At 42.8% G+C, this 14660-nt stretch overlaps 1 protein-coding gene across 6 annotated transcripts in view; it reads right to left on the bottom strand.

Annotated features, from left to right (window-relative positions):
* The window catches only part of CPSF6 (cleavage and polyadenylation specific factor 6), a 31382-nt gene extending 30172 nt beyond the window's left edge, over nucleotides 1-1210 (bottom strand). For 4 of the 6 annotated variants that reach the window (XM_072863362.1, XM_072863370.1, XM_072863393.1 and 1 more), the window contains exon 1: nucleotides 1061-1210. In XM_072863362.1, coding sequence (XP_072719463.1) covers nucleotides 1061-1120 — 60 coding nt within the window. In that variant the 5' untranslated portion in view covers nucleotides 1121-1210. The remainder of the gene's footprint in view (nucleotides 1-1060) is intronic. The other 2 variants (XM_072863379.1, XM_072863385.1) reach the window with 2 other exon arrangements.
* Nucleotides 1211-14660: the final 13450 nt, after the last annotated feature.

Here is a 14660-nt window from a genome sequence, read left to right as displayed (position 1 = left end):
TTATAAGTTGCTACCCAAATTAACTGTGACTTCCATTACCTATTACCTATTTCCCAGTTCTCTGTAGGGCAGGCAGGCTTACAATCAGGCATCGCTCGGCAAGCCCAGTAAATGTGTGAAAGTGCAGTTGTTCTTGGTTATTTATGTTCCACGGCAGGAACAATGCAATCTGGGGCAACACAACCTGGAGAAGTGCAGGAGTCACAAACAGGACAGATGGCACGCAAAACTGATATGAACATCAGGTTTCGGTGGGAAAGTAGGCACACGGCTTTTTGGGAAAGATAAGGGGTAAAAAAAGAACTAGAAAAGTGGACTGCTTGTAATCCAGGCAAGTTCTGTTTATTTAATCCACACGTCCTCACCAAAATGCGAGCTCGTCCTCTAAAGAAGACCTGCGCGACTTTTTTAACGACCAGGAGAGAGTAACGAATAAAAAAACATAAAAAGAGGAAGATAGTTTCTTCAGTGCTGCAGAATAAAGCTGCACTAGTTCTGCCTCCCCCGCAAAGAGCGGCCGAGAAACTGCTACCGCTCGGCGGCTTTTTTATTCATCTGCGAACAATGGCAGCATTTCCCCTCCGCCGCCGGGAAGGAGCTGCTGCTCTCCCCACCGCATCCCGGAGCAGGAGAGGGATCTGGAGCCGCTCCTGCGCGGGCCCTCGCGAAGGGAGGAAGGGAAGGCGCTGGCTCTCGGCGCACCGCGGCCTCTCTCGCGCCCTGCCCGCCAGCAGCCTCCCCTCAGCGACCGCGGCCGGGCGGCGCGGCGCTCCCCGCCGAGCCGGGCCCCGATAGCACGCACAGGGCGGGACGGGCCTGAGGCGCAGCCTGCCCCCACCCCCACTCCCACCCCCTCCCCGCGCAGATCCGCGCCCTCGGCGGCGGCGGGAAAGCCCGGCGGCGGAGCCGGCCGAACAATGGCGGCGGCGGCAGCAGCGGCGCGGCCCAGCCGCCGCGCTGAGGGCCCTGCAGGCGGCGCGGCGGCGAAGGCGGGCGAGGAAGGGAAGCAGGGGAGGGGCCGCGCCGCGCCGTGCCGTGCCGTGCCCGCCGCCGCGCGTACCTGGTTGAATTCCTCGCCCACATCGGCGTAGATGTCGATGTGGTCCACGCCGTCCGCCATGATCCCGCCCGGCCGCGCCTCGGGCCGCCGCCAGCCGCGCCCGGCTCCGGAGCCGCCGCCGCCGGGAGGGGGGAGGGAGGGAGCGAGGGAGCGAGGGGGCGGGGCACGAGGCGTCACTTCCGCGCGAGGAGAGGGGGCTTCCGGCAGCTGCAGAAGTGGCGGCTGCCCGGGGGGGGCCGCCCCGCCCCGCCTGGGCCGCCCCGGGGGCGGTGGGGCCAGACCGCCCCGCCCCGCTGCGCCCGGCACTGCCCGGCAGCGAGGGCCGCTTCCCGCCGCTTCCCGCCGCTTCCCGCCCACGGGCCTCGCCGCGCATCTGCCCGTCGCTGCGCGGCCATGCTAGGCCGCGGGCTCGCGGCGCCTCAGCGTGCGAGGGGGCCGCGGGAGCCTGGGCTGCGAGGGGCCGCGGGGCCCGGTGCCGGCCGTGCTGGGCCCTCCCCGTACGGGGTGCACTGCAAAGCGGTGGTCGGGGGCTCTCCTGTCTCGGGGGATGGGGCTCATGCAAGCCCTGCTGGGTGCTTACTCGTCTTTCTCGCTCAGTCCTCGGCCCCGAGGAAAACGCTGCCCGGCGGCGGCGGAGCGCGTTGATTAATAGCCAAGCTGTAATTAACAGCTGTAAAATGAAGCTGGATGCTGCATCTTCAAACCGGGGATGCACACGCTGGGCTCAGGAGCGCAGTATAACATGCAGAAAGGAGATTGACAAGCACAGGCTGTTCTGCATTTAGCTGGCCGCTGAAATACTCTGCTGCTACAGAGCTCAGTTTTAATGTCACTAAGTGAACATAATTAGTGTCAAATCAAGAGGTTGGGGGGGGTGGTGTTATGCATTCAGAACTGTTAGGTTTGCAAAGGCGGCTTCAAATTATTTTTGAATGAATATGCGTATTGCCCAGATCCGTGTTTAAGCTCCAGGTGATTTAAAAAATGGCATATTCTGGAATGTAATGCACAATGTACATAATGTTCTACATCATATATTGTGTTCTGCATTGTACATTGTGTTGCACATCCAAAAATAAAGCTGCTTTTTTTACCTCACCATAAGCTGACAATAAGAAGCTTCTGTTTCTCAGACTGAATTAAAATAACATAGTTATTGCAAGGAATAAAAATGCTAAGTGTTATCTTTAACTTGACTCAAAATTTCTTTTTCCATGACTGGGAGTGCTCTTCAGTTCCTGATCAGCATCCATGCTCAAAACTGTCCTGACTTCACGTTGGGTCCAGGACTTGGGTACAGACCGTCCCTGTCTACCTTGCTGCCCCCACATTGTAGTCTCCATTAGAAGGAAAGATGAGTGGACCAAAAAAGAGCTGAAAAATCAGAGAACCACAACAAGGGATATGCTGTGGAGCACACCTGCCAACAGTCGAGGTACACCTCAGGCATGGAGATGCTTAGGCATTATTCCTGGAGTTCTTATCCGGCTTGTGGCACATTCAAATTTATCAGCTGCAGACCTCATGTCATTCCTGGTGTTAATTCTGGAAGCCAGAAACCCTGTAATTGAGTTTGTTTTCAACTCTTGGAGTTTCCTGGTTAGAGGAACTAGCAGATCCCTTACCCTTTGGAAAAGTTCAGAGTATTACCTGAAAAAAACATTTTAGACATGATAGTTAGGAACAAAAACTCAAAAAGCCTTATGGAACTTTTAGTGTTGTTTACAATTATGATCGACTATACTGTGTTTGATTACACGTTAAAAGTACAAGATCACATCTATGAATGCACAAGTCACATGTGAATTAAATGATTCATTGGTTTTGCAAGGAAGATTCACTTCTGGATTTGCCACAGTGCCTACAGGTACTCTTAAAGTATTGAGATCTAATTGGGTTCACATATTTGCTTAATGATGAACTGATTTAGTGACAAGTCTTCTACAGAACAAAATGAAGCAGTATGACACTTAATATTTCTGGCCACACCGAACAAAGTTACTGAAGTCAAGAAAACTTAACCCTTGCTATCCTAGTGATCTGACAAAATTCACAGAGGAATTTGCAGGTTGCGTGCAGCTGAATGTTTTATATGCATCTGAATATCTTAAGAAAGTTATGCATAGATTGTAATGATGTTAGGACGTTAAATATGAGTGAGAAAGTCATTACAGTCACTTCAGAAACCACCTCAGGGATTACCACTAGCATTTGAAGGACCCTGGCAGGGGTCTTTGAAGAGGCCAGAAAAGACATCGCCTCTTCTTTGCTCTTTAAGATAACGAAGGGTGATCAATGAAGCCCTTGGACCCCTCCCATGCTGTGTTTCGTGCTCAGGAGGCTTTTCCACTTTGGAGCCTTTCTAAATAGTTTGACTTGCTAGATTTACTGCCCACAGGCATTTACAGAATAGGCTATGATAACTTTTATTCTTGTATACATATCATTAAGCAAATTCTGTAAACAGTTTAGGAGACTAAATATTATGCAAGCTGTTCTATTTATTTTCTGCTGTTTTTTCATTCTTTTCATGAGTAGACTTACTAAATATGTCTTCATCTTTCTTGTGGTCAGCAGTAGTTTCTTTGTGAATTATTCTCCCTCCTCCATGGAGCAACTTCAGAGGTGATCCACTCTAGTGAAAATGTTAATGCTTCATGTTTTATATACATCAAAATTATGTAGACCATATGTTGCCTTCACCCGGTAAAATTCAGAAGGCTGAGGTGGAGCATGGGCTGAAATAGAAATGTGGTCATGAGAGAGTTATTGGTGGTACAACTTGGTCTGGGAGAAGAGTCCTGGTAAAGTTTGTTGGGGACAGTAAAAGCCACAGGTTGTGAAGTAATTGCACACCTTCCAAACCCATAGCCCACCATGAGAACAAGTGGTGGCAGATGAACTGGTGTCTTCCGTCAGTTCCTCTTTCACGCCATGGGATTTTCTTTCATCTGACAGCAACAGCTGGAGCTCCCTTGATACTAAAAGCAGGAGGAAAAAGGGGCACTGGCAGCTCTATGTAAGAAAGTGGCCTATACATTAAGTCCCTGTTTCTCATGGATCCACAAGAGCCTATTTATTTGTACATTGTTCCTTTGGTCTCTTGTGTGGTAATGATGCAAATTCAAGTATAATCCTGATTTTGAACATAACAGCAGCAGCTGGTGCTCTGGGAACCTTATGACCCATGTCATGTTAGCCCACAAGACCTCTCCATGCTTTCCTCTCCCAGGCCTTTCAGAGCCTTTTCTACTAGGATGTTACTGCTGCAAGACAAAGGGGAGGAGAACACTTTCCCCACTCCTTTGTATTGTATGTGATTACGTCAACATACATTTGAACGTATTACTTCAGGTAAGAGTGGCAGAACCAGTTTCAATATAATAACATTTTTTAAAAGTAATCTATTTTTGCTAACATCAACACAGCAAAAATATATCTTTATATTAAAAAAATAAATTTATGTTAGAAATTTCCCTGAGGAATCAAGACTGAGAATGGTACAGGAGTTTTCACACTGACTTCTTATTTTAATATCAGAGTAAACTGTTCATGCAGTAATGTTATAGACAACAAAGTGAAAAGATAAGATACAAAAGGAAAAATACTGTGTTAATCAGGATAGTACTCAAAATTAGAAGAGGCCTCAGCTTAGTTGAGATCTGCGATATATGTTTTGTTGTATAAATGTACATCCCAGCTATGTTAGTCCAACTGCATTGAATGTGTTTTGTTTCTTTAGTTGTAGTCCTGAAGCTTTTGATCTTTCCAGAGCTGCCTTGAGCCACTGTGCATGTTCTTTTATTGTTTTTCTCACAGTGAAATAATCCAAATGGTAAAAGTCTGTACACTCTAAACTATAAGAAGTTGTCTTTTCCACTGAAATGCCTCAGTTTATAAAACTGCACAGGCAACAACTGAGAAAAAACATTGTTTTCCGAATGAGGTGGCAAATAGGTACAAATCCTTGACTGCCTACTTGCTTTCAAAGGCCAAATTTTCAAGTTTTGTTAACTCTAATGTAACTGCAGGCTGGCAAGGAAAGAGACAGTCATGTTCCCAGTTCCCAAACACAGGTAGCAACAGCCTGTGCTGGGCAAGGGGGTGTATTACCTCATCTTTCGGTTGCAGCTCAAAGTTAGATTGGATTAAGTGTGACATGAAACTGCATCCGAAGGGCACCTACAAGAACTCCTACTGACGCAGCTATTGTAGGAAAATAGCTGGTATTATTCATCTCTTGGCCAGAGTTGTCTTTTTATAGGTATTCAATTGTTCTGGGCTCATACATATGAGCATAGTGTTCCATCTTTTTTTCCCCCCCCTGTAACTGCCCATCAGTCTGCTCATTCTCTTGGTTCAGCTGTTCACTCTCTGGTTCAGAGCCAGGTTGAAAATTATGGGTAATCAGGAGGTGATTCGCAAATGGCATGTATATCCCAACCCCCAAGGCAGGAAGGTGTATTACAGAAGGTAAGTATAGTGCAAGAGGTGATAATAAATTCAGTTGCCCTGTTTGAATCCACTTCCATATGAGCTGCTAATCAGAAGGCTCAGTTACCTCCAGAAAAAGTGTGAAATGGAATTTTCAGCTTTAAATCGCATACTGTTTTTTGGATAGCTTCACTTTCCCTTTTTTTAAAAATCTCTCTCCAAAATTTCATTTTTACTCTTAAGATTGGCACTAATCTATTTTTTGCAAGACCTTTCTGCAGTTAATCTCCTCTTCTAAATTGACTGAATCTTCCTAAACGTGTTAAGTGCATTAAGCATATCTTTCTCTGAATGGGCTATATGCATATGCAAGCAAAGGAACAGCACTATCAAGATCACTTTCAGATGGTTTTGATTTTTCAAAGAATTTAAGCTCAGGGATAGCCTAGTTGCATAGGTTTCTGTTAATTTTCTTTTTCCTTTTTAATTTCTGTTTACTTCTGATATCAGGAGTCACTCTGAATTTGAAAAAAATCTTCACTGCTCACTCATGTATTGCACCTGCCTTAGCACTTCGAGCACAGGCTGGTACAACACCGCTCTCCAGGCTTCCTCGGTTTCAAGCTCAGCTATTTAGGGATACAGTTTCAGACAAGAGAAGCCTCCTCCATAACATTCAGGTTTGGTTTTTTGAAACTTGTACACTTCCAGATTTCAGGAGTGGCAATATCTATCGTTACTGTGTTATAAATAAGCAGAATTAGTCTGGAACTGGAAAGCAATGTATCTTATTCAAATAGCATGCCAACCTGTCTCACAATGGGCCTCATCCACATCTATGTAGCTCTGCTGAGCGATGTCTGCGTGAGCGCTTAGCGATGGTCAGAGGGCACATGCCCATGCACGTGCCCTCCAGGAGCTCATGGCTCCTGCAGCCGGGACGGCGTTTTCTGTGGCATGGCAAGCGCCAACCCCTATCCCACTGCTGGGATTGCAGCAGAAGGGCTGGGTGTACCATTTGTACCACCGAGATTTTGAGGAGTGGCTGTGCTGGGGTACAGCAGGCAGGTGCAGCGGGACGGGCTGCACCAGGCACCTTTGCAGAAGCGCAACAGGAAAGAGGGATCACTCTCGTCTGCAGCCCTCCCAGGGGCTGTCCTGCCTGCAGAAACAACAGAGAGGAACAGAGATTCAGAGGTTTTCCATACAACATCCCCTAAGAGTCCCGGGGGATGAGGCTGCACAGATAGCCAGGGGGTTTGGTCTTGAGGATACTGCAGAATAAATCACCGCTGTTAAGTCCCATGGCACCTTCTTGCTGCCCTACAATTCAGAGTGGGGGGGACTCACCCCAGAGGAGGAGCCATCAACCACTGCCCATACCATAAATCACAATTATGTGTGCACTGATTACAGTTGTTACAGGACAAAGGTTTAGATTTAAAGACAGCAAAGGGGAAGCAAATAAGCAGAATATGAATTGATGAAAGCTGTGTGCGCTGGCGAGCTGACACCACCAGACTTGCTGTCAGAATACTTGTAATACAGCAAAGTTGTGGTTTTCAAGGCCGTTCTCAAGGAGTGCTTCAGCATTGTTTTCATGTGCCTAAAAAGAACATGCTTTTGCTGTTAGCAGCTTAGTGGCAGAAAAGTATTCCTTATTCCCAACAAGGTTATTTCTTTAGGAATTTTAAAGGTATTTCAGGAATAAATAATTTTCATATGTAATAATTAACTTCTGATGTGTAAGGTCTCATTCTGAATTAGTTTTAGCCCAACTTCATTTTGTGTTACAGAAAATACACAAAACACTCATAATTATTTTGCATTTTCCCAACACTTTAAACCTGAGTTTATTATATAGTTTACAAATGTTATAATATATTCATTAACTCTCTCTCTGTAAGTTAGGTAGGTATACCATGATATTTATTTTAATCAAAAGGAGACATTTGGGCTCAAATTTCCAAAAGCACCTATTGAATTTGTGAGAATCTGACATCTAGAGTGCCAGCCACTGCAGTATTAGCAGAAGTCAGTAAATGCTGATGGAATTTAGCACCTTTATATATTTGAGCTACTCAGAATGAGAGTACATTTTTAAAAACATTGATTTTCTCTTCCTGCCGGTGTCAGGTCATAAGGTATCATCACTAAAGCAGAAAAAAAGAAGTAGAAAATCTCAGAAATATTGGAAGAACACCTCAATCAATGAAAACAATCACAAAACCCATATAATTTGACTGATTTAAAATGCAAGTAAGTAAATACAAACAATTGTTTTGTGTTTGCAACCCATCTGGGATGACTGAAGATGAGCAAACTAGGAGAACAGATGGGAATCTATATTAGATTCATTAGAAGGGAGACATCATCCTAATATTAATCTGATGGTCACTTTATTGCAACAGAAAAGGAAAGGAAAAGTATCTATAACTGTAATTTTGTTTTATGTATGTGTCTTTATTCCTTTGGTTTGGTTGGGTTTTTTTAACTAGAAATATATATTTTTATTATTAACTGAGCACATATATATGAGGAGCAATGGAGAATTTCATAGACAAAAATAAAAAATTCATATCTGTGTTTCGGGTAGAAGAAGTTATGTTTCTGTCAGGCATTTTGCATTGAAATAAAAATCAGACATGAAAGAAAAAAAAAGAAAGAAAAGCAAGAGAGATCAGAAAATGTGGGGTTTGTCAGCCAGATATAAAATGGCTCTAATGGCTGTTTCTATGGCAACTAAAAATGAATGGCTCTGAAGATAAACTCGGTATTTTTTTTCAGCAGGGACATTAATGTTGCTGTCTACTGGCACACACTCCAAATGATATTCTCTGCCCCAAACTTGAGCATGTAAAGATTCAGTATCACCATCATATAATTTCACACAGATGACCTGCAACAACTTTTAAGGACAGGGACTGGTCCCTGGTGGAGTATCAGCCACTCTGCCCTGAGCAGTAAAAAAAGAGCCCTGATCCATTTCTTTTCTGAAATAAAGCCCACCAGTGCTCACCCATCTTCTATGTATGCCAAAGCCAACTCAGCAGGTTTTAACTCCTTGGAATTACATTCCCTTTCATTAAGATCAGTTTATTACATATCACTGCTATGAGATTCACAATGTCCTTCCAAGACCAGTTGCAGTCCTCCAGGCACTTGAAGTGGACACTGCCACTGGAGGAAGGGGATCTGCCCTTCTGCAACCCCTCCTTCTCCTGCCTGCACCTCTGTGCCTGGCCAGGTTCACGATACAGTTCACTCCAGGATCCCCCTGACTGGGCAGGATGGATGAGACTTTGCTAATGCTGGGTCCCTCTGTCCTACACAGTCCCCCAGATTTACTCCCTGCTTGTCAACCCCCTTCCTGCCCACATTATCACAGAGCGTGCAACACATACCCACTGCTTCATGCAATAAAAAACCTTTCCTGGTAAGCCGCAATAAGGCCATCCCATTCTTTCAGACTCTTTGAACTGAAAAAAAGCAGACAAAAGAGTAATGATGTCTTGGGGCCCCAACAGCACTACGTGTGATCTGTAGAAGACCAAGGGCCAGGTGTTTTGTGGAGAGGAAGAAGCTGTTCTCCAGAGGTGACCAGCTGTAAAGAGAGTAGTTGGAAGTCCCTTTGCACGCTTGGCACTCTCTTAATTATCAATAGAGTCATAACTCATGCAGACTGTGGTGAACTGGGTCAGAGCAGTGGTCTGGCTCAAAATTATCATGGTAAGAAGAATAAAGCTGACATGAGGCCGTACGAGCCTTTGTGTGAGCAGATGGGAGTGGCGGGGGCCATGCACACAAGGGTCAGGGAAGGGCAGGGTGACCTCTTTCAGTGGCAATTCTGGTTTATGCCAGTTCCAAACAACTGTGAAACTGTGGCCTTGCTTAGCACCTTAGCCTGCCTTTTAGTTCATTAAAGGTTTTATTTTTTTTCCAGAAGTTCTGGTGCCATATCGAGTGAAAAATAACCATTTTTTTCAGCTATGTGTGCTATAAATGTGTTGAACAAAGGACTTTCAGAGAAGAGTGCCTTCAAGCAGTAAAGCGTTTTCACACCAACTTACTAAAATGCCCAGCGTCAAACTCAACCAGCTGATGCAGAATTAAATCCTTAGGAAGCCCCATCTGGGACACAACTGACTTGCACCAGTCTTTATATGAGATGACCTCTCAGTGAACTACAATATCATGTGTTTCTTTAAGGTTTGTTTTCCATTGCTCAATAAAAATTCCAACGGGGGAATCATTCACAATACAAGCAAAAAGGAGAAGGGCATACAATGCAGTTCACTGGACAGAGGGAATTAAGCAGCTGTAAATCTCCGCTGCCTTTGCAGTGTGACCGTCAGCTGCAAAACAGTCTGAGGAATCAGCAGAAGGGGCAGGCTGGTTTGAAGAAGTAGGTAGCAAAAAGAACAGAGCCACGTCAGTCTAAGACACAAAGCAGTATAGTCTTGCATTTAATTTGATGTTTGGTGACACAACCAGGTGCCTTTTAGATGTGAATTCTCCTGACTTTACTTAGAAGCTGATGCAAAGGTTTTGAGGAAAATATGAAATGCTATTTGGCTGCAGGTTCAGTAAATTAGTGGATGTTGTCTGGAGTATGAACAGAAATCATAGACTACAAATGCTCACTCACTCTTCAGGGTGAAGATTTCTTTCTTTGCATTTAGAAAACTAAAGCCTGATACAGAAGTAGTGCTAGCACCTTTTTCTTCATGGTAGTATGTGATGTAGTTACACATTTGCATCAATGTAGAGGGTCGCTGGAACATAATTACTTCTGGTATAATGAACATGTAGAAGAATGAGATGATTGTATATTGACTGCTCTGCAGGGCTGTCCAGACTACAGCAGCACAATGAACACATGGGCTGCAAAACTGTGGGCTGTGTGTCAACTGTCCCTGTCCTAAGAGCTGGTTATGTCCCAGTCATGATAACAACGTGCCAGAAGCCTCTCTGGAAGCTACTCTATCTGTCTCCACATTGCTTGAATCAGGGGAACCATCTCTAGCTAGCATCTGTTCCTTCAGTGTGTTGCAGTTGTCTACAAAAAGACAAGGGTTTCATCCCCAGTTCTGTCTTTGAGATCTCACTGTCAATGTCCTGTGATATTTTACGTATGCTCATCACACTGGGGCATTGGGGGAGGATATGTATGGAAATGTACAACTTTGCATCCCTGATCTAGCAGGTGGGCACAAAATTCAACTCTGTGGCATCTTTTTGGGGAGGGAGGTGGTTAAGGTTAGCAGAGAGTGCATTTAATAGAGCAGAGTACAGAAAAAATCCCTCCTGCAGCAGAATGGTTCCTCTCTCAGGGTATCCTCTTCAGCAGCTGCACTCTCAGAAGTTTCAAAAGAAGCTGTGAAAACTCCAAACCTGGCAGGTATGGGAAAACCCAACAGCAGGAAAATTTCCTTCTAATTTCAGTATCTAAAGACTTTGGCCATCTAGACTATCTAAGTCTTTTTTGGCCATCCTGAACTCTGAAGCAAGAGTTATACACCCTTAAAAAGTCTTCATTGTAGTTTGTAGGTCTGTCTGGTTTCCTAAAAATGTGTTCTCACTATGTTGTTGTAACTCTGGATGTCCCTTCTATTTATATTCATATCTGATATGATTTTGAGTACTTCTAAACTCATAGCTTCATTTGATTACAGCTACAGTGGAAAATAATTGAAAAATAAGCTCAGAAGAGGCAAATTTTATAATATATCTGGACTCTCTGTGGCTATTACTACAGTAGATGGCACTATAACTTAAGTCAAATGAGCAAGTCAGCTGAACTGGGGATCTTACAAACCTCTGAATAATAGGATTCTTTGTGCAATTTTAAAGAACATTCCAACAAAGTAAGGATCAGGCCTTTGGCATGCATCTGTGTTGTGGCCAAATTCCAGTTTTAGATTTTTCAGGTCAAATTATTTCCTTAGGAAAACTATGAATCATGCATTTGCATAATAGTTTTTCCATCTGCTTGCATTTCTCCACTCAGAGACTTATTTTTGTTCCTTTTAATATTTCACCTGAAAACACATACATCTTGTTTTCTTTATTAAATTCTGTGAAAATCTTTGCATCGCTATCAGCAACATAACACATAATGATCTAATCTTGCTATCATTACTAACAAAACTAATCATGTCTTGCTATAAGTTGTGAGGATCACATCCTGGAATGATACTGCACGTACTCTGGATTCGCACATTAATTTGATCTATCTGAGATAGAATGCGTATCTGACCCTTTTGTCCATAATATTGGAGCACCCCAAAATGATTTACTGCTTGTGCTCTCATAAGATCCCAGGAGGTAAGTTGGCAATGTTATTCCTATTTCCGAATAGAAAATCAAAGAACAGATAGGCCAAATGGCCTTGCCTTGTTCACATAGGGACTGTGTTAGAACGGAGACTTGCATTATATATGGAATATATCTATATCTGAGGTATACATAGAGCACATTTTTGTTCCGTGTATCCCATTTGAACAGAATAGTCTACATTCCTCCACACTGGTATTTAGGTTGTTCTGGTGTTTTGCAGAATGAAGGCTTGGTCTGAAGTGAGTCTTGCTGTTAAGCCCTATAAACTTTGGAAAGGGCCCTAAATACTGGAGATCTGAAATAAAGATGTTTGCTTTAGACAAGCCTAAGGTATTTGTAGCTGTTACTAAACCTCTTCCTAGTATATTATATAAATTAATATAAATTATTAGTATATATAATATCATATAATATATAATATATATTATATATAGTATAAATTAATTCTCTGACTTGATAATGTATTTAAAAGACAAGTTGAATCTCTCCAAGAAGCAGAGAAAGAAGTAATTCCATAAGAAAGCATAAAAGATGCAAACCTTCCTATGTGTATCATTTTATTGTTCAGTGTATATCGAAATACAGCTGTGGCAGCTATTGCATTCCATCAGGTCATTGCTTTCTTCAAGGTAATTTTGGATATGTATGGACCTTTGTTTCTCCAGTAATACACAGCCAAAATAAAACCAAATCTTGGGGTGTAAGTTTTTTTTTATTGTGTTCAAGAAGAGCAGAAAGGACTCTAGTATTCTATATTATTTTTCATATGACTGTGTTCATCAGACCAGTTATGCTGCTGGTGGTGCTTCCTCTAATGCAAGGACATGTTTTTCTAGTTTTAATAAAAGGGATTTAAAGAAAACAAGAGATGAATCTGAAAGTCAGAGAGAACAAAGTATTGCTGCCTTAGGAATATTGTTAGTTTGGTAAAGAGCTCACAAAGCCTTTCCAAAAGCTAAATCTTCTGTGATTAAAGTTTGCACTAGGGTACACTAGATTGCCAGAATAAAAACAGAGAGCCCACTTTTATGCGAACAAGGAAAATCCTCAGAACTGATATTAATAATGTACATTTTTCATAAGATTGATTTTTTTTTCTTACTTTTACACATAAACAATTATATAGGAAATGTCAAATGACCAACTATTCAAGACATAACTTGAAACAGTAGATGACTGGGCCTGGGTAAGACAAATAATTGAAACAGTAAAAGAGTGAATCTAAACAAATAAGTGCAAACTGCAGGCATGTATTTTTATTCCAAAAAGAGAAGTCACCAAGGACTATTTTAAAATAAAAATTTAGAATGCAAATTTTGAAGGAAATTATATCCACTGTGAAATACAGTCGAGAGCTCATCTTTAGTTTCACAGGTGTCTTCTTTCTAAGGAAACTGTCTTAAAAATGAACCTAATGAGGGTTTTCATATACCTCATGTTTAAGGTCTTTTTATAATTATTGGAAATAAGCTTCTAGGCGAAGTTCTCTGCAGAGAAGCCCCACTCACTCCATTAACAAGGAGCTCCTGAACTAGACGCCTTAATTCAAACAGTGTCAGCGTCCTTCTCAGGCTGCTATAATTTTATAATATATTTCACTGAAACATTACATACTATTCTAATAACTTGCTTATTGGATGTTACAATTACATCATTGATTTTTGTATCAAAAATAGTGTGGCCAGCAGGAGTAGGGAAGTGATCGTGCCCCTGTACTCGGCACTGATGAGGCCACACCTCAAATATTGTGTTCAGTTTTGGGCCCCTCACTACAAGAGAGACATTGAGGTGCTGGAGCGTGTCCAGAGAAGGGCAACGGAGCTGGTGAAGGGTCTGGAGCAGAAGTCTGATGAGGAGCGGCTCAGGGAACTGGGGTTGTTTAGCCTGGAGAAAAGGAGGCTGAGGGGAGACCTTATTGCTCTCTACAACTACCTGAAAGGAGGTTGTCATGAGGTGGGTGGCGGTCTCTTCTCCTAGGTAACAAGTGATAGGACAAGAGGAAATGGCCTCAAGTTGTGCCAGGGGAGGTTTAGATTGGATATTAGGAAATTTTACTTCACTGAAAGGGTTATCAAGCATTGGAACAGGCTGCCCAGGGAAGTGGTTGAGTCACCATCCCTGGAGGTATTTAAAAGACGTTTGGATGAGGTGCTTAGGGACATGGTGTAGTGGTGGTCTTGGTAATGTTAGGTTTACGGTTGGACTCGATGATCTTAAAGGTCTTTTCCAACCTATACGATTCTGTGATTAAACTACAAATATGAAATAAAAGAGTCAGAATCCTTAGATCCAGGGTACTGCTTTAAGGAATGTGCCTTTGAAAAGTTGATGGTTTAATATAAGCCATTTATACATATCAGTGAAAGAATAATCTTGAAAATAGTTATTATAATAGTGGTTATATTAATTTTATAGGCAGAATGGTTCTTTTCATCTGCCCATAACAGATTTACAAATTAAAACAAGCTCACCATGGAAGTACTCAACCTACTCTTTGGTTCTGCTTTGCCAGAATTATCTAAATTCCCTTATTTTTTCCACAGGTACTGTGAGGTTATGAAAATTCTTGAAAAAAATTATTCAGTACCAACTCTGTATCAGTAGGCAGTGTAACTGCCCTGCTTTTGACTCCCTGAACAATCTGGGATGACTCAGACTCACAACTTTATTTTTGGAAAGGTTCATTTTAGAATGCTTATATCGTTTTTTTTTTTAACACACTATTTACACGTTTCTTTTCTAACCCCTCAAAACTTGCATTGCAGTTTGTTTCCTGAAAAAGAAACTCATGTAGACAGTGCCTATCCCTGATCTTCACTTGCTTCTT

The sequence above is a fragment of the Ciconia boyciana genome, chromosome 1 (assembly GCF_034638445.1).
Source record: "Ciconia boyciana chromosome 1, ASM3463844v1, whole genome shotgun sequence".
Lineage (NCBI taxonomy): Eukaryota > Metazoa > Chordata > Aves > Ciconiiformes > Ciconiidae > Ciconia > Ciconia boyciana.
Note: the sequence above shows the minus strand (reverse complement) of the source record. Positions and strands in the feature narration are given on the sequence as shown.